Here is a 16,194-nt window from a genome sequence, read left to right as displayed (position 1 = left end):
TGGCTAGAGTTACTTACATATTATTGTCTGCATCTTGTGTTGTATCTGAATGCTTTATTTCCTGGAGGATGTTGTTATTTTTATCCTGCCTTTTTACTTAAAAGCTCTCAAAGATAGTAATGTTTGTCATGTTTTCTTTTCAAAATATTTTAAATAACTATAACTAGCCTTATATCCTAGCATAAGCATATCCTGCTTGCTTAGTTAGTGAAATTCAACAGATGTTTTTCTAGTACAATACTGCCACCTGTACAAAAAGGGGCCTTGTGCTTTATTAGTACTAAGCATTTTTCCTGAGAAATATATCTTCAATTCCCCTTGACTTTTTGCACCCATATATGTGGACATAGAATCCTGGGTTCATGCATCTCCTTCTCTATACTGTCATAATGTAACAAAGCCTCTCATGTTATAGACAGATGCCATATTTGTAAACCCGACACAAGAGCTGTTGGCCACAAGGAGCTTAAGAAATAGCTGGGGACAGAAACAGTTGCTACGTTAAGTGAAAACAGTGATGTCTCCATCATTTTCTGAAAGAGATGACCACTTCTAAACAGATGGAACTAATCAGAAAAAGATCCCTAAGGGCTATTTAATCAAACAAGATTATTAGTTTTTCTAGGAGTTAGAACAATCTGTCCATGTAATTAAGAGGTTCATCTTTATTCAGGTTTCTTTTAATTCAACTAATTTCGCATCTGGATTCATGTATTATTCCAAGTTATGCTTTATTTAATTATGATTTGTTGAATAGCCCATAATGGTTAATTATGCTGAAACTAAACAACCATGGTATGTCATAGTGAAATGTACAAACCACCTTTAGTATGAGGCACAAACAACCAGAATCATTTGTGGGTAGTCTCAAGCAGAGGTTTTATTGTTAGTCACCTACGTTACAAGCATCGTGCCAGACTGATTGCATTTTCTCTTGGGATCAGTCAAAAGGCTTCAGGGATTTGGGGGGACTTGTGTTGCCTTCTGCAGTGCAAGAATTCTAAGCTCAGCCTCCTCTTAATCTAACGGGAGATTCCACCACCCCTACTAGAAATCTACAGGAACTAACTGTGCAATTCTAAGCATACTCAACAAAAAGTGTTGAACATACTGTAATTATATATACTTTCTACCATTACATATACACTGTGCAGCAGTGATTTTACATATTACCTGTGCTAAATATATAAATAAGTAAAATAAGTATAACAAAGCATTATTGCTTTGTTCTGAAGATACTCGAAAATGATATTTCCTTAAAGTTTATCTTCTAAGACAGCGGTTCTCAACCTATGGGTCGCGACCCCATTTGAGGTCGATCGACCATTTCACGGGGGTCGCCAAGCAAGGCTGTCCGCCATTTTTTTTCCCTTTTCCGGCGGGTGCCTTACCTCCCTTGGGCTGGGCCAGCTGGTGGTCAGCCTGCTGCGTCTCTGCCGCTTGCCAGCTACGCCTCGGCCGGCGCAGGGGGCGGAACCACGCATGCGCGGCGCTTCCGGGCAGGGAAAGTCCTCAACTTACGACCGGTTTAGTCCTCGACTTATGACCGGTTGGGGGTCGCGGCATTAAAAAGGTTGAGAACCACTGTTCTAAGATGTGTTTAATAGGAAAAAAAAAAGTTTCAACTAGATTAAAGGATTGTGCCAGAGAATTAACCTCTTCCATGTGTCCTATACTACATAGTTGTGCAAATTTTAAGATGGCAAAGTTTGTCCATCATATACATTAGGCAAATAGGACATCTTCAAGGACCCATCGTGACCCATGGCAACATTTCCTTTCAATAATAAACCAGCCTCATTCTTTAGTCTTAATCTAACCATGATATTGTTCCACAAATGACTAAAATAGCGGCTTCCTGGATGTTGTGCAAAATGAATACAATATCGCAACTGACTCAAGACAGCTGGTTAGGAACATTGCTACAATCCATACTCAAGCCTATAAAGTGCAACTAAGGAAGCCAAATATGAAATCTAAACCATGTGCATTATCAGATATGTGATACAAATATTGTATTCCAGTTTCTATATCTATTCAGGAACACACTTTTCCTATGTACTACTGTTTTGATATACAAGACTTCTGCTGATTTCAGTTTGCCATTGATACTGAATGAGTGGAAAAGTCAATGGAATTTAGACTTGAGCTATTGTATAATTATAGTATTTTAAACTAATGCTGCTTTATTTGATTTTTCTAGGCTGGACGCAAAGAAAGAAGTGATGCCCTAAACTTGGCAATAGACAAAATGACAAAAAAGACAAGAGATTTGCGCAGACAGGTATAGTATTAAATACGCATGAAATGCTCATGTAGTCTGCTATGTACGTAGCAAATCATTTATTCTAGCAAATTTTTTTTCGAATCAGTCAATTATAGAAAACTAAATGCTTGGGTTTCATTAAAACTGGGTAGGCTAACCTTAAGTCTCAAGTATGGTGGTTTCTTCATTCTGTCACATTCACGAGCGCAATATTTTTTTTTTCTCTTCCCCTCAGCCCAGTGACAGGACCAAACTGAGAAAGCCAATGCCGCCAGTAAATCTTGGCATTCCCTGTACACCCCAGAGAGCATATTCCTTTATATTGGCCATCAGCTGGGCAGGAGAACCTAGGATTTTTCTCCTCAACTGTTAGCAGTAGTCCTTGTGTGGATTCTTGGGAGATGAGATTCGATGCTTTGTTCCCTCACCTCAGGAAACACTATAATGCACAACCAACAAGGAAATTGTCATCTAGAATAGCCATGATTAACTCCTCTCTTTAGTGATTGCAGATGTGTATAAGACAGACCGCTGGGCAGTAAGTGGCCAGACATTCTTGATCACTTGTTCAGCCCTTGACAGATTCTTTAGGGATCAGTGTAGGTTACCATTCCCCGCTATAATAGTGAATGAACTTTCTTTTTTTAAAAAAATCTAAAATCATTAGGTTTTTTTTTAATCATTAGAGGCATTAGTTAAAGCGGTTTTATATCTTTGTCTTTGGTCACACCAAAATGGAAGCTAAACCTGTGTTTTGACCTAGGTTTGTTCTGAAAGTAATTAAGTAATTTTTTTGAGATTTCAAAAACAAAATCCCACCTATCGTACATTGAAATAATTATTCTCCATGAAAGGCCACATATGGTTTAGAAGAATCACTGGTAAAGTAATGCAGAAGTTGAAAATAGTATTTTATCTTGTTGAACAACTGAATTTTGCTTTGATTTCTCTTCTTAGCTCCGTAAAGCAGTTATGGACCATGTTTCAGATTCTTTTCTGGAAACAAATGTGCCACTCCTTGTTTTGATTGAAGCTGCTAAAAATGGAAATGAGAAAGAAGTTAAGGAATATGCACAGGTTTTCCGTGAACATGCCAACAAGCTGATTGAGGTACTATGATAATTAAATCTGGATGCCACATGGGCATTGTGGGAAATAGATTATGCCTTCTTTGAAGTATTATTTTATCCTGAGCTCTTTGCAAAAAGTTTTTTAAGTGAATTATCTCAAGTTTATTTCTTATGTTGTGGAAAGGAAAGTACATTATCTGAAGCACTGAGAAAAATACATAGCTTATACAGAGCAGCTGAAATGACAGTTATGAACATAGTAGAATAGTTATCTCTCTTTTAAAGTTTAAGCACTCGTGTAATTTCAGTGTAGGAGTTTAAAGCAAATAACAAATCCCTGTACAAATTTCTGAATTTAGAAATGACTGTAAAGTGTTCAAAACAGCTTAAGATGATAAACAGATTTTTAATTCATCATTTTTCAAGTAAGCAAACATATGCATGAAGATTATGAGCTTGACTAATTTACCTTAGCCCAAAAGTTTAAAGATGAGGGTAATTGAAAAGTCCTTGAAAAAAGTCATTTACTAAGTGTTCTATAAGCAGTATAAAAGTTTTTTTTCAGTCTAGCTTTTTCCACAAAGGATAGCCAATTTTACAACATCAACCTGATGGGTTCAGAGTACTTAATGCTCTAGTAGCCCTTTTTGATAATTGATTTTTACAGTCCATTGGAAATAAGATTTACTGTACCTTGGAAATATAATCCCACCACACCCCAAAAAAAAAGCCCCAAGCCCACTTGCTTACTCAAATATTTAAGCATAATACATTTTTATGCAAATAGATTCTTAGACTAAAGACGTCTTTGCGCTTCAACCTAATTCCTTATTCATTTGTAGTTGTTAATTAATTTCAACGCAAAATTTAAAGACTTGATCTGCACTTGGACTGGATCACAGTCTAGATTACCCAACACATTAGCTCAAATTGGCACAAAATATTTTAGACAAACACTTATACTTACCCATTTGTTATTATATCTGGGAAAATGAAAGTAAATAGAAAAATTGTTCATCAGGCTATTGGTAGCAGCAATAGTCAGCCTGAGGCCATCTATGTCTCTTAAAATGTAATAGACAGGTTCTGAGAGGATATTACAAATTTGACAAAAAGCATTATTAGAGAACTATACTGAAATTTAATTTGCCTTGTCTGCACTACAAGAAGCATTTCCCTATTTCAGGTTATTAATTATTTTTGGATTATGCAAGTTCTCATAAAAGTATATATATCTCTCTTACCCACTATGAAAAATGTCATTGATGTCTATAAATGTTCCTTCCTAGTTCATAAAACGGTTCATGACAGGATAGACAGAATCCAGACTGATGGCAAATGACTTTCTTATTTACTTTTACAAGAACCTTAAAATCCATCAGTCAGCGCTTGACAGAAAACACAAAATTAGACTTTAGTATTTGAGCCCAGAAACTTATTTTTAGTACCGGAGATTAAGGAAATGCAGTCTTTTCATGTACAGAAATCTCTTCTTAATCCCCTACCTCAGGTTTCTTCATCTTAGCAATATGATTTATGACAGATTGGAAATAAGTAGATTAAAAATAAATTCCTCTTGGTTTAGTAAATCCTATTCTACCTTCTGCCTTCCTTTGGTACATGGGGTATATGCTTTGGTTCTTTGTCTTATTTGCATATTTGTATCAAGGGACAAAGACAACCAGATCTTCAGGAAGTTTATTATCCTGAGACTGAACAATATATAATGCTTAGCAAGGTGAAAAACTTTCAGCTAAAGCAGGGATGTCAAACTCGCAATGTCATGTGACGCGCTGCAATGTATTGCGATTTTTTTTCCATTGCAGGCAATGGGGTGGGTGCGGTTTTGCCATGACACATCTGGCCCGTGAGCCGGCAGTTTGACACCCCTGAACTAAAGGACAGACAGAGTGATAGCCACTTTAAAAAAAATGGCTAGAGGGAGATTCAATCCCCACCAGAAGAACAAGAATCTGGTGCTGCCAAGCCAATAAAAGCATTCTTTGCTGTTTTCATTATCACTTCCATATTAAAATGTGAGATTACTTACAGTACTGTGGTCTTGGGTGGACTTACATTTTTTTTTTATTGAAGGGTTGACCATCAGCCCAGTTATAAACAATGTTTTACCTATAGTTTCTAGGCAAACCAGGATCACCTCTTAGACTTTGATCACATGAAATATTAATGCTGTGTTTCCTGAGCAAATGCTTGTTGTCAGGTTCTTCACTATTCTGAATGGATAGATGGAACCATATATTTTGGTGGTGCTTATTCTGGAAGCCTAATGATTCAGTCAGAGCTCAGATGAGCAAACCTGCCAAATTTCTGCCTCCACTGAGAGGAGCAAGTTTCCATCGCCTTAGTTTCAGACTCCAGAGTAGAATTCCATGCAGGGCGAATAAAACTGTAAAACTTTCTAGACATTTCAAAGTAACAAAAGTATTTTCTCCTATTCTTTTTTTTTTTCCCCGGAAGGATGGGGGCTGGAATCGGAAGACATGTAATACCTTTTCAGATTAGGAAGTTAGTTTGTTCCTTTTTCAAAACCTGTGAATCTGGGGGAGCTGTGATTGATGCTTTGAAAGGAGAAGGTAATTAGCCTGGTAATTAGCTGCAGCCTGGGAGATGCTGTTTACCTGGTTGCTTTAACTCTTTTAGAACATTAAAACAAGGCTTCTCTTTCCAGTCTTTCTTGGTCCAATTAACTCTTCCTTACCTCCATCCAGTTTTATCTTTTCCACTTGTTTTTGTCTGTACTGGGTGTGTGTTTGTGTGTGTTAAATCAGGGCTTTTCAACCAGTGGTACGGGTACCACCTGTGGTACATTGGCACCTGGCAGGTGGTACGCGACCATCCTAGAAACGTAGTGGGGGAGGGGAATGAGCTGAACCGGTGGCAGCACCGCTCAAGCCTGAGCGAGAGATGGCTGGAGCTGCAGGGCTGTCAGGGCTCAGCGGAAGCGCCAGGATCAGCTCGGCGCTGATCCTGGTGCTTCTGCTGAGCCCTGAAGAAGCACCAATCAGCTGGAAAGCAGCACTGATCCTGACACTTCTGCTGAGTCCAGAAGAAGCACCGATCAGCTGGAATGTTGCAGCCTCTCCAGGGTCTTGTGATTTACATTCAGATGCTTGGCAACTGATTCGTATTTATGACGGTCACAGTGTCCCAGGGTCATGTGAAGTGACCAAAATCTGCTGCAACCACCCAGCAGACGGGGGGAATAAAAACCAAACACCCCCCACCCCACCCCCGCTGCCAATCCTCAACAGAAATGCTCACAACAATGAAAACCTCGGACAAGAGGAAGAGCGCTGCCAGGTGGGCAAGCAGGTGTCTTGCTCGGCTGTAACTTGGGCACTTTTTTCAGTGCCATTGTAACTTCGAACAGTCACTAAGCGAACTGTTGTAAGTCGAGGACTACCTGTACTTTATCAAGTTTTTGACACCTTGCTAGGCGACTGGTGGTACTCTGATGTTGCCATATCCTAAAAGTGGTACAATGGGTGAAAAAGTTGAAAAGCCCTGTGTTAAACAGTCCTCTTTTTAACCTCATTTCTTTTGTAATTTTTTCTTTTCCTGTTCCTGCTGGAAAGAGAGAGGGGGCATGTGATCATTCATGGTTATATTTTTTCGTGAGAGTGTTTTGCATATGCAGTAAGGGTCAATACAGGTAGTCCTCGACTTACAACCATAATGGAGCCTGCCCATTATGATCATAGGTTGTGGTGGTTATTAAGCGAGGTGCCCATGTGATGGCCTTGCTTAACCACCACAATCTCTGCTCTCCCTGTTGCAATTGTTAAGAAGAGCATGGAGTACGCCAGGAGTAGGGTGAAGCCAGGACATGCATTGCAGCACCTCCTCAGCTCACATGTGGTCTGCCCTGGGCCTCCTGGGCCCTCCTCCATTCCCTGAAGTATCCTGCACTCAGCTTTTCCCTGTTGGCTCCCTGCAGGCTTTGGACCTGCTTCCTGCCCCACTTGATTCCTGCTGGCCTTGAGAGATCAGAGTTTGCCTTTGGAAGAGAGAACCAGCCGATCCACCCTTAGCCTTCTTATAGTAACAGGACAGAGGCCACTTGGTGCCATCCCAGAAGTGGGCACCATTTTGCAGCTGCTCCCCACATGCCCGCTCCAAGAGCAGCAACATAGGTCCTCTATGTAGGCTGCTTCCCATAGAATGGGGTGTCAAACTGGCGGCGTGTGGCCGGATGCATCACATGTAGGCCACGTCCATCCCGCCTCCGCAAAGGCATAAAACATCACGCAATCGAGTTTGACACCCGTGCCATAGAAGATCTACAGAAAAGATAAGTGGACCAAGCCCTGACAGGAAGGAGGGAGGTGTTGGATCAACAGGACAGGAAGCAAACTGAGGCCTGCAGGGACCCAGTGAGGTGGGAAGCAGGCTCAGTGGGGTTAGATGGGGTGTGGGGAGAAAGATAGGCAAAGCCCACTGCAGTATTTTTAAGCCCAGATAGATTACCAGGCACCTGAATTTTGTTCTTGTGATCGCAGGGGCCATAACTTCAGGCAGGGTACATATGTCCCTTGGTTGAGCACCGACATAATTCAAAATGGTCACTGAACGAATGGTCATAAATCGAGGACTACCTGTACATGTTGTACTCTAGAACACCACATTTTTCTACAAGCTATAAAACAGGAAAATATGAATGCTGTGTTACAATATGGAAATATTATTTTTGTTTTTACATTCTACAACATCAAACAGATATAACGCCATAATTTTCAGAAAAAGAAATGTGAGGGAAAAATATACGAGAAATCAGTGCTTAGCATAAATATTTTGCCATCTGAAACTTTAGCAATTTCTATTTCTTTGGGGTTGTGAGTTTTTCAGGGTTGTGTGGAAGAGTGGGCTGCTTGGGGGGGGGGAAATTGCAGGCTCCTGAATTGCACTTCTTTCCCTCCCAGTTTAGCCTCTCCCTTCCCCCCCCTCCCTTGTCAGCACAGCAAAATTGCCAATGAGGCAGCAACCTTGACATGGTTTTTGGGAGGAAATAGGTGTTTTGAAGCTGTGCAGCCTCCAGCAAACTGAGAATAGTAGCCAAATCAAAGAAGTTGTTTTTCGTTCAGAAGGAATGGACAGTTCAAAAGACAGGAAAAGAAGTATAAAGGCCCAACATAAACAAGAAAGCACAATGTAAAAAACTTGCTGTCCATTAACAGAAAAAGAAAAAAATCTCAGAGGAGACTGAAGATAGAACAGGTTTAAGGAAGAAATGTTGAATTGTACAAATAATAATATGGAGTCTTATGATAGAGTAATAAGTAATAGTAGTAGAATACCGTACAGGTAGTCCTCAACTTGCGACTGTAATTTAACCTGTCAATTAAGGTTGAAAATGACTGGACCCGATGTTAAAGCAAACTCATTGTTTGCTATGGGCATTTTTTCCCCCAGAAAAAGTAAACACCTGTTCCGGGCGGAAAATATTGTGAATTTTAGTCATGTGACTACAGGGCACTGCAAAAAAACTGTAAATGCGGGCTGGTTGTTGAGTGCCCACAATGCAGTCACATGACCGTGGAGGGGGGTGGCCATAATTTCAGAACTGAGTCATAAGTAGCTTTGGGGGGGATCCGTCGTAGCTTCAAACAGTCGCTAAGTGACCGATCATAAGTTGAGGACTACCTGTATATTGAATAGTAATACTATATTAGTATAAACACTGTCATAGTAATTGAATATATATCAGAATTGTCATAATAGTATAAAGATAGCAATAGAATAGATGTAGGAAACACATATCACTTTTATATGTTTTTTTTTAAATAAAATAAAACATCTGCCAAACTCCTATGGGGAGATATAAAGAAAGCAACCATCCATGATCCAATGCATTTGCATCTCTTTTCAGTTTGGGGCAATCCAATTGAGCATGGCTTTAAAAAGAACCAGTGAATTATGTTTTTAGACAAATCAAAGCTGAAACTTAGTAATGGAAGGGATAAGGGGAGTTTTTTCCTAGCATTTTCTAATTTTTTGTTAATAGTTACCTCATTCTATTGGAGAGCTGTTAAATTTATACTTTCATATTTATGAAAACACAAATAATAGAGCAAGCAAAGAAATCTATGATCCTTATCTCATAGTTGAGTGAATAAAAATTATGCGTGAATAAAAATTCAGTTGATATAAATATATAACTGCTGTATAACACAGTTGTTTTAAAGAAAGCCTGAAAATTTATTAATAACCAATTGAATCAGTTCTGTCAGCATGAGGCATAACTGATCTCTGTAGGATGATCCTTGTGGAATCATGCAAAATAAATACCTATATTCAGGGATCATGGCAAAAATATAAATATCAAGAAATACTTATATTCAAATGTGTGTAAAGCATTTTTATCAAATAACTTTTAGCATGGAGGCTGGTGGGGGTACAGCACGCGTCAATCTAGAGCTCAGTTCTCGGCTGCAGAGGCCTTTCTGAAGGCCCCTGACGGTGAAATGGAGTCCAGGGGCAATGCACGTAAACGGTGGCGAGTGGCCACAGAAGAAGTGGGCCAGCTGGGCGGGGTGCCAGTGCCACCAAGGTGAGGTGGGACAATGGAAAAGACATCCCCCGAAAATAAAGGGGGAAAAAAAAAGATCCACCTGGTTTACTAGCCATGTTTTATTTCTTGGGAATTACTGCTAAATTGAGAGATTGCCATTTCCCAGAGGGATAGACACACTGTTCTTGTCTTTTTGCGCTACTTTTGTGTATTTCTATGTACAAATAAAGCTTTCAGTAGCAGGCTGTCATATGCTTGGTCAGTTAATATATATAAACATTATAGAATGCTCTTTAAGAGTATGTTCTAAAATATAAAACACTTTTCACTTAAAAAATAACGCCTCTTTGTGTGACCTTTTACTACCATGCCTGAAAGCAAATGGAAAGATTTGTCCCTAGACAACAGGACAGGTTTTCAAGCAATTCTCTAGAAACAGCTGGTTGTGGTATTTTTCTGCACCAGTTGGCAGCATTGAAGTTGGATGCATATGAACTGCCTGCACACAAAGAGGAGATGATCATGTACCGCATTCCTTTGAGAAGTTAAATGGTTCAACTGCAATTATAGGTAAAATTCTCCATATATTTTTACTTCACGAGGTCAGTGCAGTCCTAGCAGGTGGTTCATTGCAGTTCTTCACATTCCTCTCTCAGAGCCCTCCATTCCACCTTCCCACATTTGCCAACACTGCATGGCCCAAGAGTCCTTGCTCCCTCACTACCTCTATTTATCACTAATCATCTGATTCACAAACAGGTTCCAGCAGCAGATTTGTTTACTGAAATTCACAGAAGTTGCAACACAAGTTCTATAGTTCAGAAAAACTAAATAGTGAGCAGGTCTTAAACATAATTAATGACTGAGTTCACCTGTACTGTGCTAAGCTGGCTTGTGATCTCACACAAACAGCCAGAAGACCAAAATGCAAACTAGGACATAAAATGGTAAAATGTCTAAAAATGGAATGTAATTGATCTGGAGATATGTCCAATATAAATACAAGCCATACAAAAATGTAGTTATATACATTGTTTATAGAAGAACGTAAAGGTCCTTGTCCTTTAAAAAAAAACCCAGTAAAGAGTTTGTTGGGTGATCCCTGCATTTTCTAAATATTTAATGGTTCACATTTACAGAAAGTTTGAGAAACAGAGATTGAGAATAATCAGTTTAATTGGCTGATACATTGTTAATCTTGTTATGTTGTAAAGAACTTTAAGCATACCTTAATTAGATGATGATTTATATATTTAAAAGTTGCTTTTCACTTGTAAGTAAGCAAGATTAAGATAACTGGATCTGTTCAGTTAAACCTAAGCATGGTCCTCATTGTCAAATTTTCATGGATAATAATTGTTAAAGATTTTACTAGATTCTTATGAAAAAAATTACAGGACACCAGTCTTAACAATGTTATGAATATATGTTTACATTATTAAAATTCCCTGTCTGTTATTATTAGCTACCCTGAAAGACCATTTTAGTGGAAAGATGGGATATAAATTTAATCAATGTGCTCTCTTTACCAGGTTGCCAACTTGGCCTGTTCTATCTCAAATAATGAAGAAGGTGTAAAATTGGTTCACATGTCAGCAAGTCAGCTTGAAGCACTTTGTCCTCAGGTAAATTGCAAGCTTGATACATCATTTTCATGCTCCAATTGTACATCAGAGCTGTGGAATATAAGTACCTTTAGAAAAAATCTAATTTATTGTCTGAAATAACAATTTTGTGGGTAGGTTGATTTTTAGATAAAACACAGAAGCTCATTCAAGTAGCTATAAAAACATACATTTTATTGGCTGTATTCAAGAAACCGGATCTTTCTAGAAGTAATTTATTAAAAAGTGTAAAACATTTAATTTAATAACATGCCAGATCCAGCAGGAATGATATAGTTTTGAAGACTGCAACATAGGGGAAAGCTACCTATAGCTTTTCTCAGGCTAATTGTATGCAACGCACTATTTCAGGACTCCACTATTAGAGATGACATCATTCATAAAAGCTCTCTATGCTTTTCTTGAAGCTTACGATTAAAGAAAGAGAAAAGGGTATTATTAAAATAAAAAAATGCATCATGGAAAACAAGTGTGTACAATTCTTTGGTTTTTGGCCCTGCCCAAAACTTGCTTTATTCCTAAGAGTTCATTCCTATGGAAATGAAGTCCCTGGCAGAAAATTCTGTCATACTTGAAAGAATGAGTCTTGAGCAGTACTATAATGTATACTACTTGAGATGGCCTTTGAAGGGCATTCCGAAACTTCATCTAGTTAGGGTATTGTAGTTCCCCAATTAATGGGATTTATAGTAGGAAGTATATGGTCATGGCAAGCCAATTTCATTCCCTGCCAAACACAAATCACTACACTGATAGCCAATTATAAGCTCTGTCACTTGAACTTCTATCACTTGACTGCATTCTACTCAAGGACCAAATCCTAATACCTGTGGGTAAAGATCTCCATCAGTCTCTCCACTACAGCACAACCAACACGAGCTGTGAAAAAGATAACACTACTGTACACCAAAAACATCTCAAAACCAACCAATCGATTATTATTACCACAGCACACAAATTGTGGTGGAATCACTGCCCCTTAGAAAGAATAAAGAGACATTTTAGAGTCAAATCCTTAGGTCTACATCTACCCCTTCCAAAGGGAAGGCAGGCAGTCTGGTGAGATTCTTGTAATATAAGGGATCAACAACAAAATACCTACTTGGGGCTATTTGTGAATGGTTCTGATTGGTTGCACTTGACATAAGCGAACAAAAGCCCTCCAAAACATCTTAAGCAAACCAAAATTTATTATTATAGGGAAGAGAGTTTAGGTTCTTTTGCATTTGATTTGTTAGCTGCCCTGTTGAAAAAGTGGCTATAGGTTTAAAATAAAAAATAAGAGGGAGCATAAGATATGCGTTAGGAATTGGGAGATTATTAAATCTAAACCTACCTCTAGTTAGCATAACTAAATCACTTGGCTTTTTCAGCACTCCATCCCATAGGACAAGGGTGTCAAACTTGCCACGTATCGGGACTTTTTCCCCATTGCCAGAGCTGGGGTGGGGGCGGTTTCAGCATGATGCACCCAGCCTGCAGGCCGGCAGTTTAATACCTCTGCCATAGGAGAAGGGCTTTTGCTGAGTGAATTGTCAGTTTCATAGAAAACCAGGCATGATGTGAAAATTGGTAAGTCAACAACTGTGGACCTTTTGCTTTGCAGGTAATTAATGCAGCATTGGCTTTGGCTGCCAAGCCACAAAGTAAACTGGCTCAAGAGAACATGGAGATGTTTAAAGAGCAGTGGGAAAAGCAAGTGCGTGTGTTAACAGACGCTGTGGATGACATCACTTCCATTGATGATTTTCTGGCAGTATCAGGTAATAATTAATTTTTTTTTGAAGTTGATCAAATTTTATGAATGTTGAAGATTGCCTTAAGGAATCCTGAAAATACTCCTATTAATATACTACTTGTGAAGGGAGTCCCAAAAATGAAAATAGTGCAGAATGTGACAGACTGCTAACGGGCATACAGTGTTTGTATTATATTGTGCCTGCACCTAAATATTTGAGGCAATGCCCAGTTGATTTCTGGGCAGAATTTAAGCTAGTGGTATTTAAAGCCATAAAAGTTTTTGTCTTTATCCGGGGGGGGGGGGGACTTCTGTTTTTTTATGAGCAAATCCATTCACCTTATTTTCAGAATCATTCTTGTGGGCAATATGGGGGAAACTTCTTTTGTGTGACTCTTAAACTGTGGGATGCATTCCTTCAGGAGTTATGGATAGTCTCCATTCTTTTTGTCTTTACAAAAAGAGTGAAGGCATTCCATGTTTCAAGTGACACTGTTTTTAGTTAATTACTTTGTAATTGTGTTTATTGTGTACCCTGCAAGTTTCGCTGATTTATCTGCTTGGAAAAGATATTTTTAACAGACTAATGTTTTGTGCAAAAGAGCCCATTATTTCAGATAAATGAAACACATAAAAGAGAAGGTTAGAAGTTTCTTGAATCTAAATAGCTGTGAGTACTTCCACCTTGATCCCACTGAAACAAAGCCTCCTACAAGGGACCATTTAAAAAGAAGAGTCTTTCAAGTGAGGCAATGAAGTAGTTAACACTTTCTTCAGAGGGAGGGTCTGAAACAAGCAGTAGTCTGTCCTGCCAGAAGAAATCAGTGCTGAATCAAATGGGACACCTTTCATTCTCATTCAGGGCCAGATGATTTGCAGGACTTTATGTCTCCAATTACTTCTTCTCGCCACCAGATCTAACAGGGTAGCCATACTCCTGATTTATTTTATTAAACAATGCCCCTCATAAGACCAAAAAGATGTGCCTTCTCTATTGTGGGGCCTGCCCTATGGAATAGCATTCCCTTCCCCCTACCCAAGATTCTGACAGTCCTGACTCTGTTGGCCTTTAAGTAAGACATTAAAGACCTAACTTTTCCCTTAGGTTTTGGGGTCAGGGGAGTCCAGTTGGTTAGTGGATTTATTTGAACAACGGGCATATTATGCATTAATTGTTACTGTAATTGTTTGGAATTGCTTTTGTTTTGTTTTATTGGCCAGAGTTGCTACAGTGAGATGGGTGACCATGTAATTTGTTTTAATAAATATTCAATATCCAGAATGAGACTTCTAAGGCATAAAGCTTTAGCAATATAGTTAGTGCAATGGTGACCAATTACTTGTACTAAAGAATTTTTAAAAGCTCCCTTTTGTGAAGTTACCACATTTTTATATTTGTTACGTTCCCACATTTTAAGTACTTCTGATTCAAAGACAACAAGTTTTTAGCATTTTGCAATAACAAACCTTATGTGTCTTAGGAAAATAGATGATAAACTGACAACTGCATTCATTAAAAAGGATTTGGGGATGTTCTTTCCCAGTTTTATTAGAAATTTCAAATAAAAGGACTGACAGATTACACATGGCCATCTAGCATAATAATATGTACCCATTTAATGGCAGTCCCACCCACATAATCTGCAAATGGGACTGTTTATATGGTATAATTTTAGTGGATTGTAGAGCCACTTATGAATAAACTTCATGATCAATTTTTGGTGAATTGCTGAAACAGATTTAAAGAGAACTCTGACACAAAGAATTTTTGTGAGCTTCCTAAAGTTTAAATCCCAAATCACTCTATTAGAATTTTAAGACTGTCAAAATTATCTGCTTTGTTCAATATTGAAGCTGTATTTAGCATTAACAAGATTTGTTTGTTATATACATCATTCCACAGTTGAGACCAGCTGCAGACATTAATCCATGGACATCAGGCTAATCATACGTAGAAAAACTGCCAAATTTGGGGCATCTGATGTGCCAACCCCGGCAGATAACTGTAGCCAAAATGCTAGTGAAAATTTGCAGCTAGCCAAAAAGCTGGTTACATAACAAACTATTAATTGATTATTCCAAAATTAGACATCTTCACAGTCTCTTCGAATGGACACACTAAACTCCATGTTGGCAAGAAGGAATTCATTGCTTGAGATTATCACATTACAACATTTTGAGATATATGTCAAACTGTTGTAATGTGGTAATATCTGAATTACACTGAATTAGAAACCAAAATCTTACAGGTACCAGATAACAGTGAAGATGTATTGTTTTATTTTGATGTGAAAAACCATTCTAAGGGCATGGCCTTCATGCTAAATCAGAGTGGACAATTAATTTCACCAAGGGGCCACATGAGAAACTGACTGTTGTGGAAAACCAAACCAACAGGGCTGTGAAGGCCGCAGACACACATATGTAAATTGAAAAATATAGCAGTCACCTTCAAAATAAAAGTAATCCATGCAGGCTGGATAGGGACAGCCAAAGAGCTTGATCTGCCCAGGTCTGTTCTAGATATTGGGCTAGTCCATGGGTAGGCAACTTTGGCTCTTTTATGACTCGTGGACTTCAACTCCCAGAATTCCTGAGCCAGCCATGCTGAGGGGAAAGAGAGTTTCCAAGCTGAGCCATGCTGGCTCAGGAATTCTGGGAGTTGAAGTCCACGAGTCATAAAAGAGCCAAGGTTGCCTACCCCTGGGCTAGTCAAACGTATGCTGGCATTCCAACCAATTTGGAGCCACCTAGCTATTCTGTTCAAACATGCATGTTCTTATTGACACACCTATTGAAATTATCCCAAATGACATCTAAACACACTCACCTTCCAAATGCTTTCTGTTGCTTTTATAGAAGCTATCTATAAATGTCCCAAAAGTGTGTGCCTGACCATATAATACTAAATAGAAATCTTGGACAAATGCTTAAACTTGATAGACCAATGCAAATGAGCTAAGTTT

General features: G+C 38.7%; 1 protein-coding gene across 1 annotated transcript in view; it reads left to right on the top strand.

Annotated features, from left to right (window-relative positions):
* Positions 1 to 16,194, top strand: part of CTNNA1 (catenin alpha 1) — a 65,698-nt gene that overhangs the window by 25,997 nt on the left and 23,507 nt on the right. Inside the window, exons 7-10 of the mRNA XM_015818691.1 lie at positions 2,204 to 2,284; positions 3,224 to 3,376; positions 11,398 to 11,490; positions 13,097 to 13,253. Coding sequence (XP_015674177.1) covers positions 2,204 to 2,284; positions 3,224 to 3,376; positions 11,398 to 11,490; positions 13,097 to 13,253 — 484 coding nt within the window. The remainder of the gene's footprint in view (positions 1 to 2,203; positions 2,285 to 3,223; positions 3,377 to 11,397; positions 11,491 to 13,096; positions 13,254 to 16,194) is intronic.

Source organism: Protobothrops mucrosquamatus, unplaced genomic scaffold (assembly GCF_001527695.2).
Source record: "Protobothrops mucrosquamatus isolate PMUCROS unplaced genomic scaffold, P.Mucros_1.0 scaffold778, whole genome shotgun sequence".
Lineage (NCBI taxonomy): Eukaryota > Metazoa > Chordata > Lepidosauria > Squamata > Viperidae > Protobothrops > Protobothrops mucrosquamatus.
This window is presented reverse-complemented; position numbering and strand designations above follow the sequence as displayed.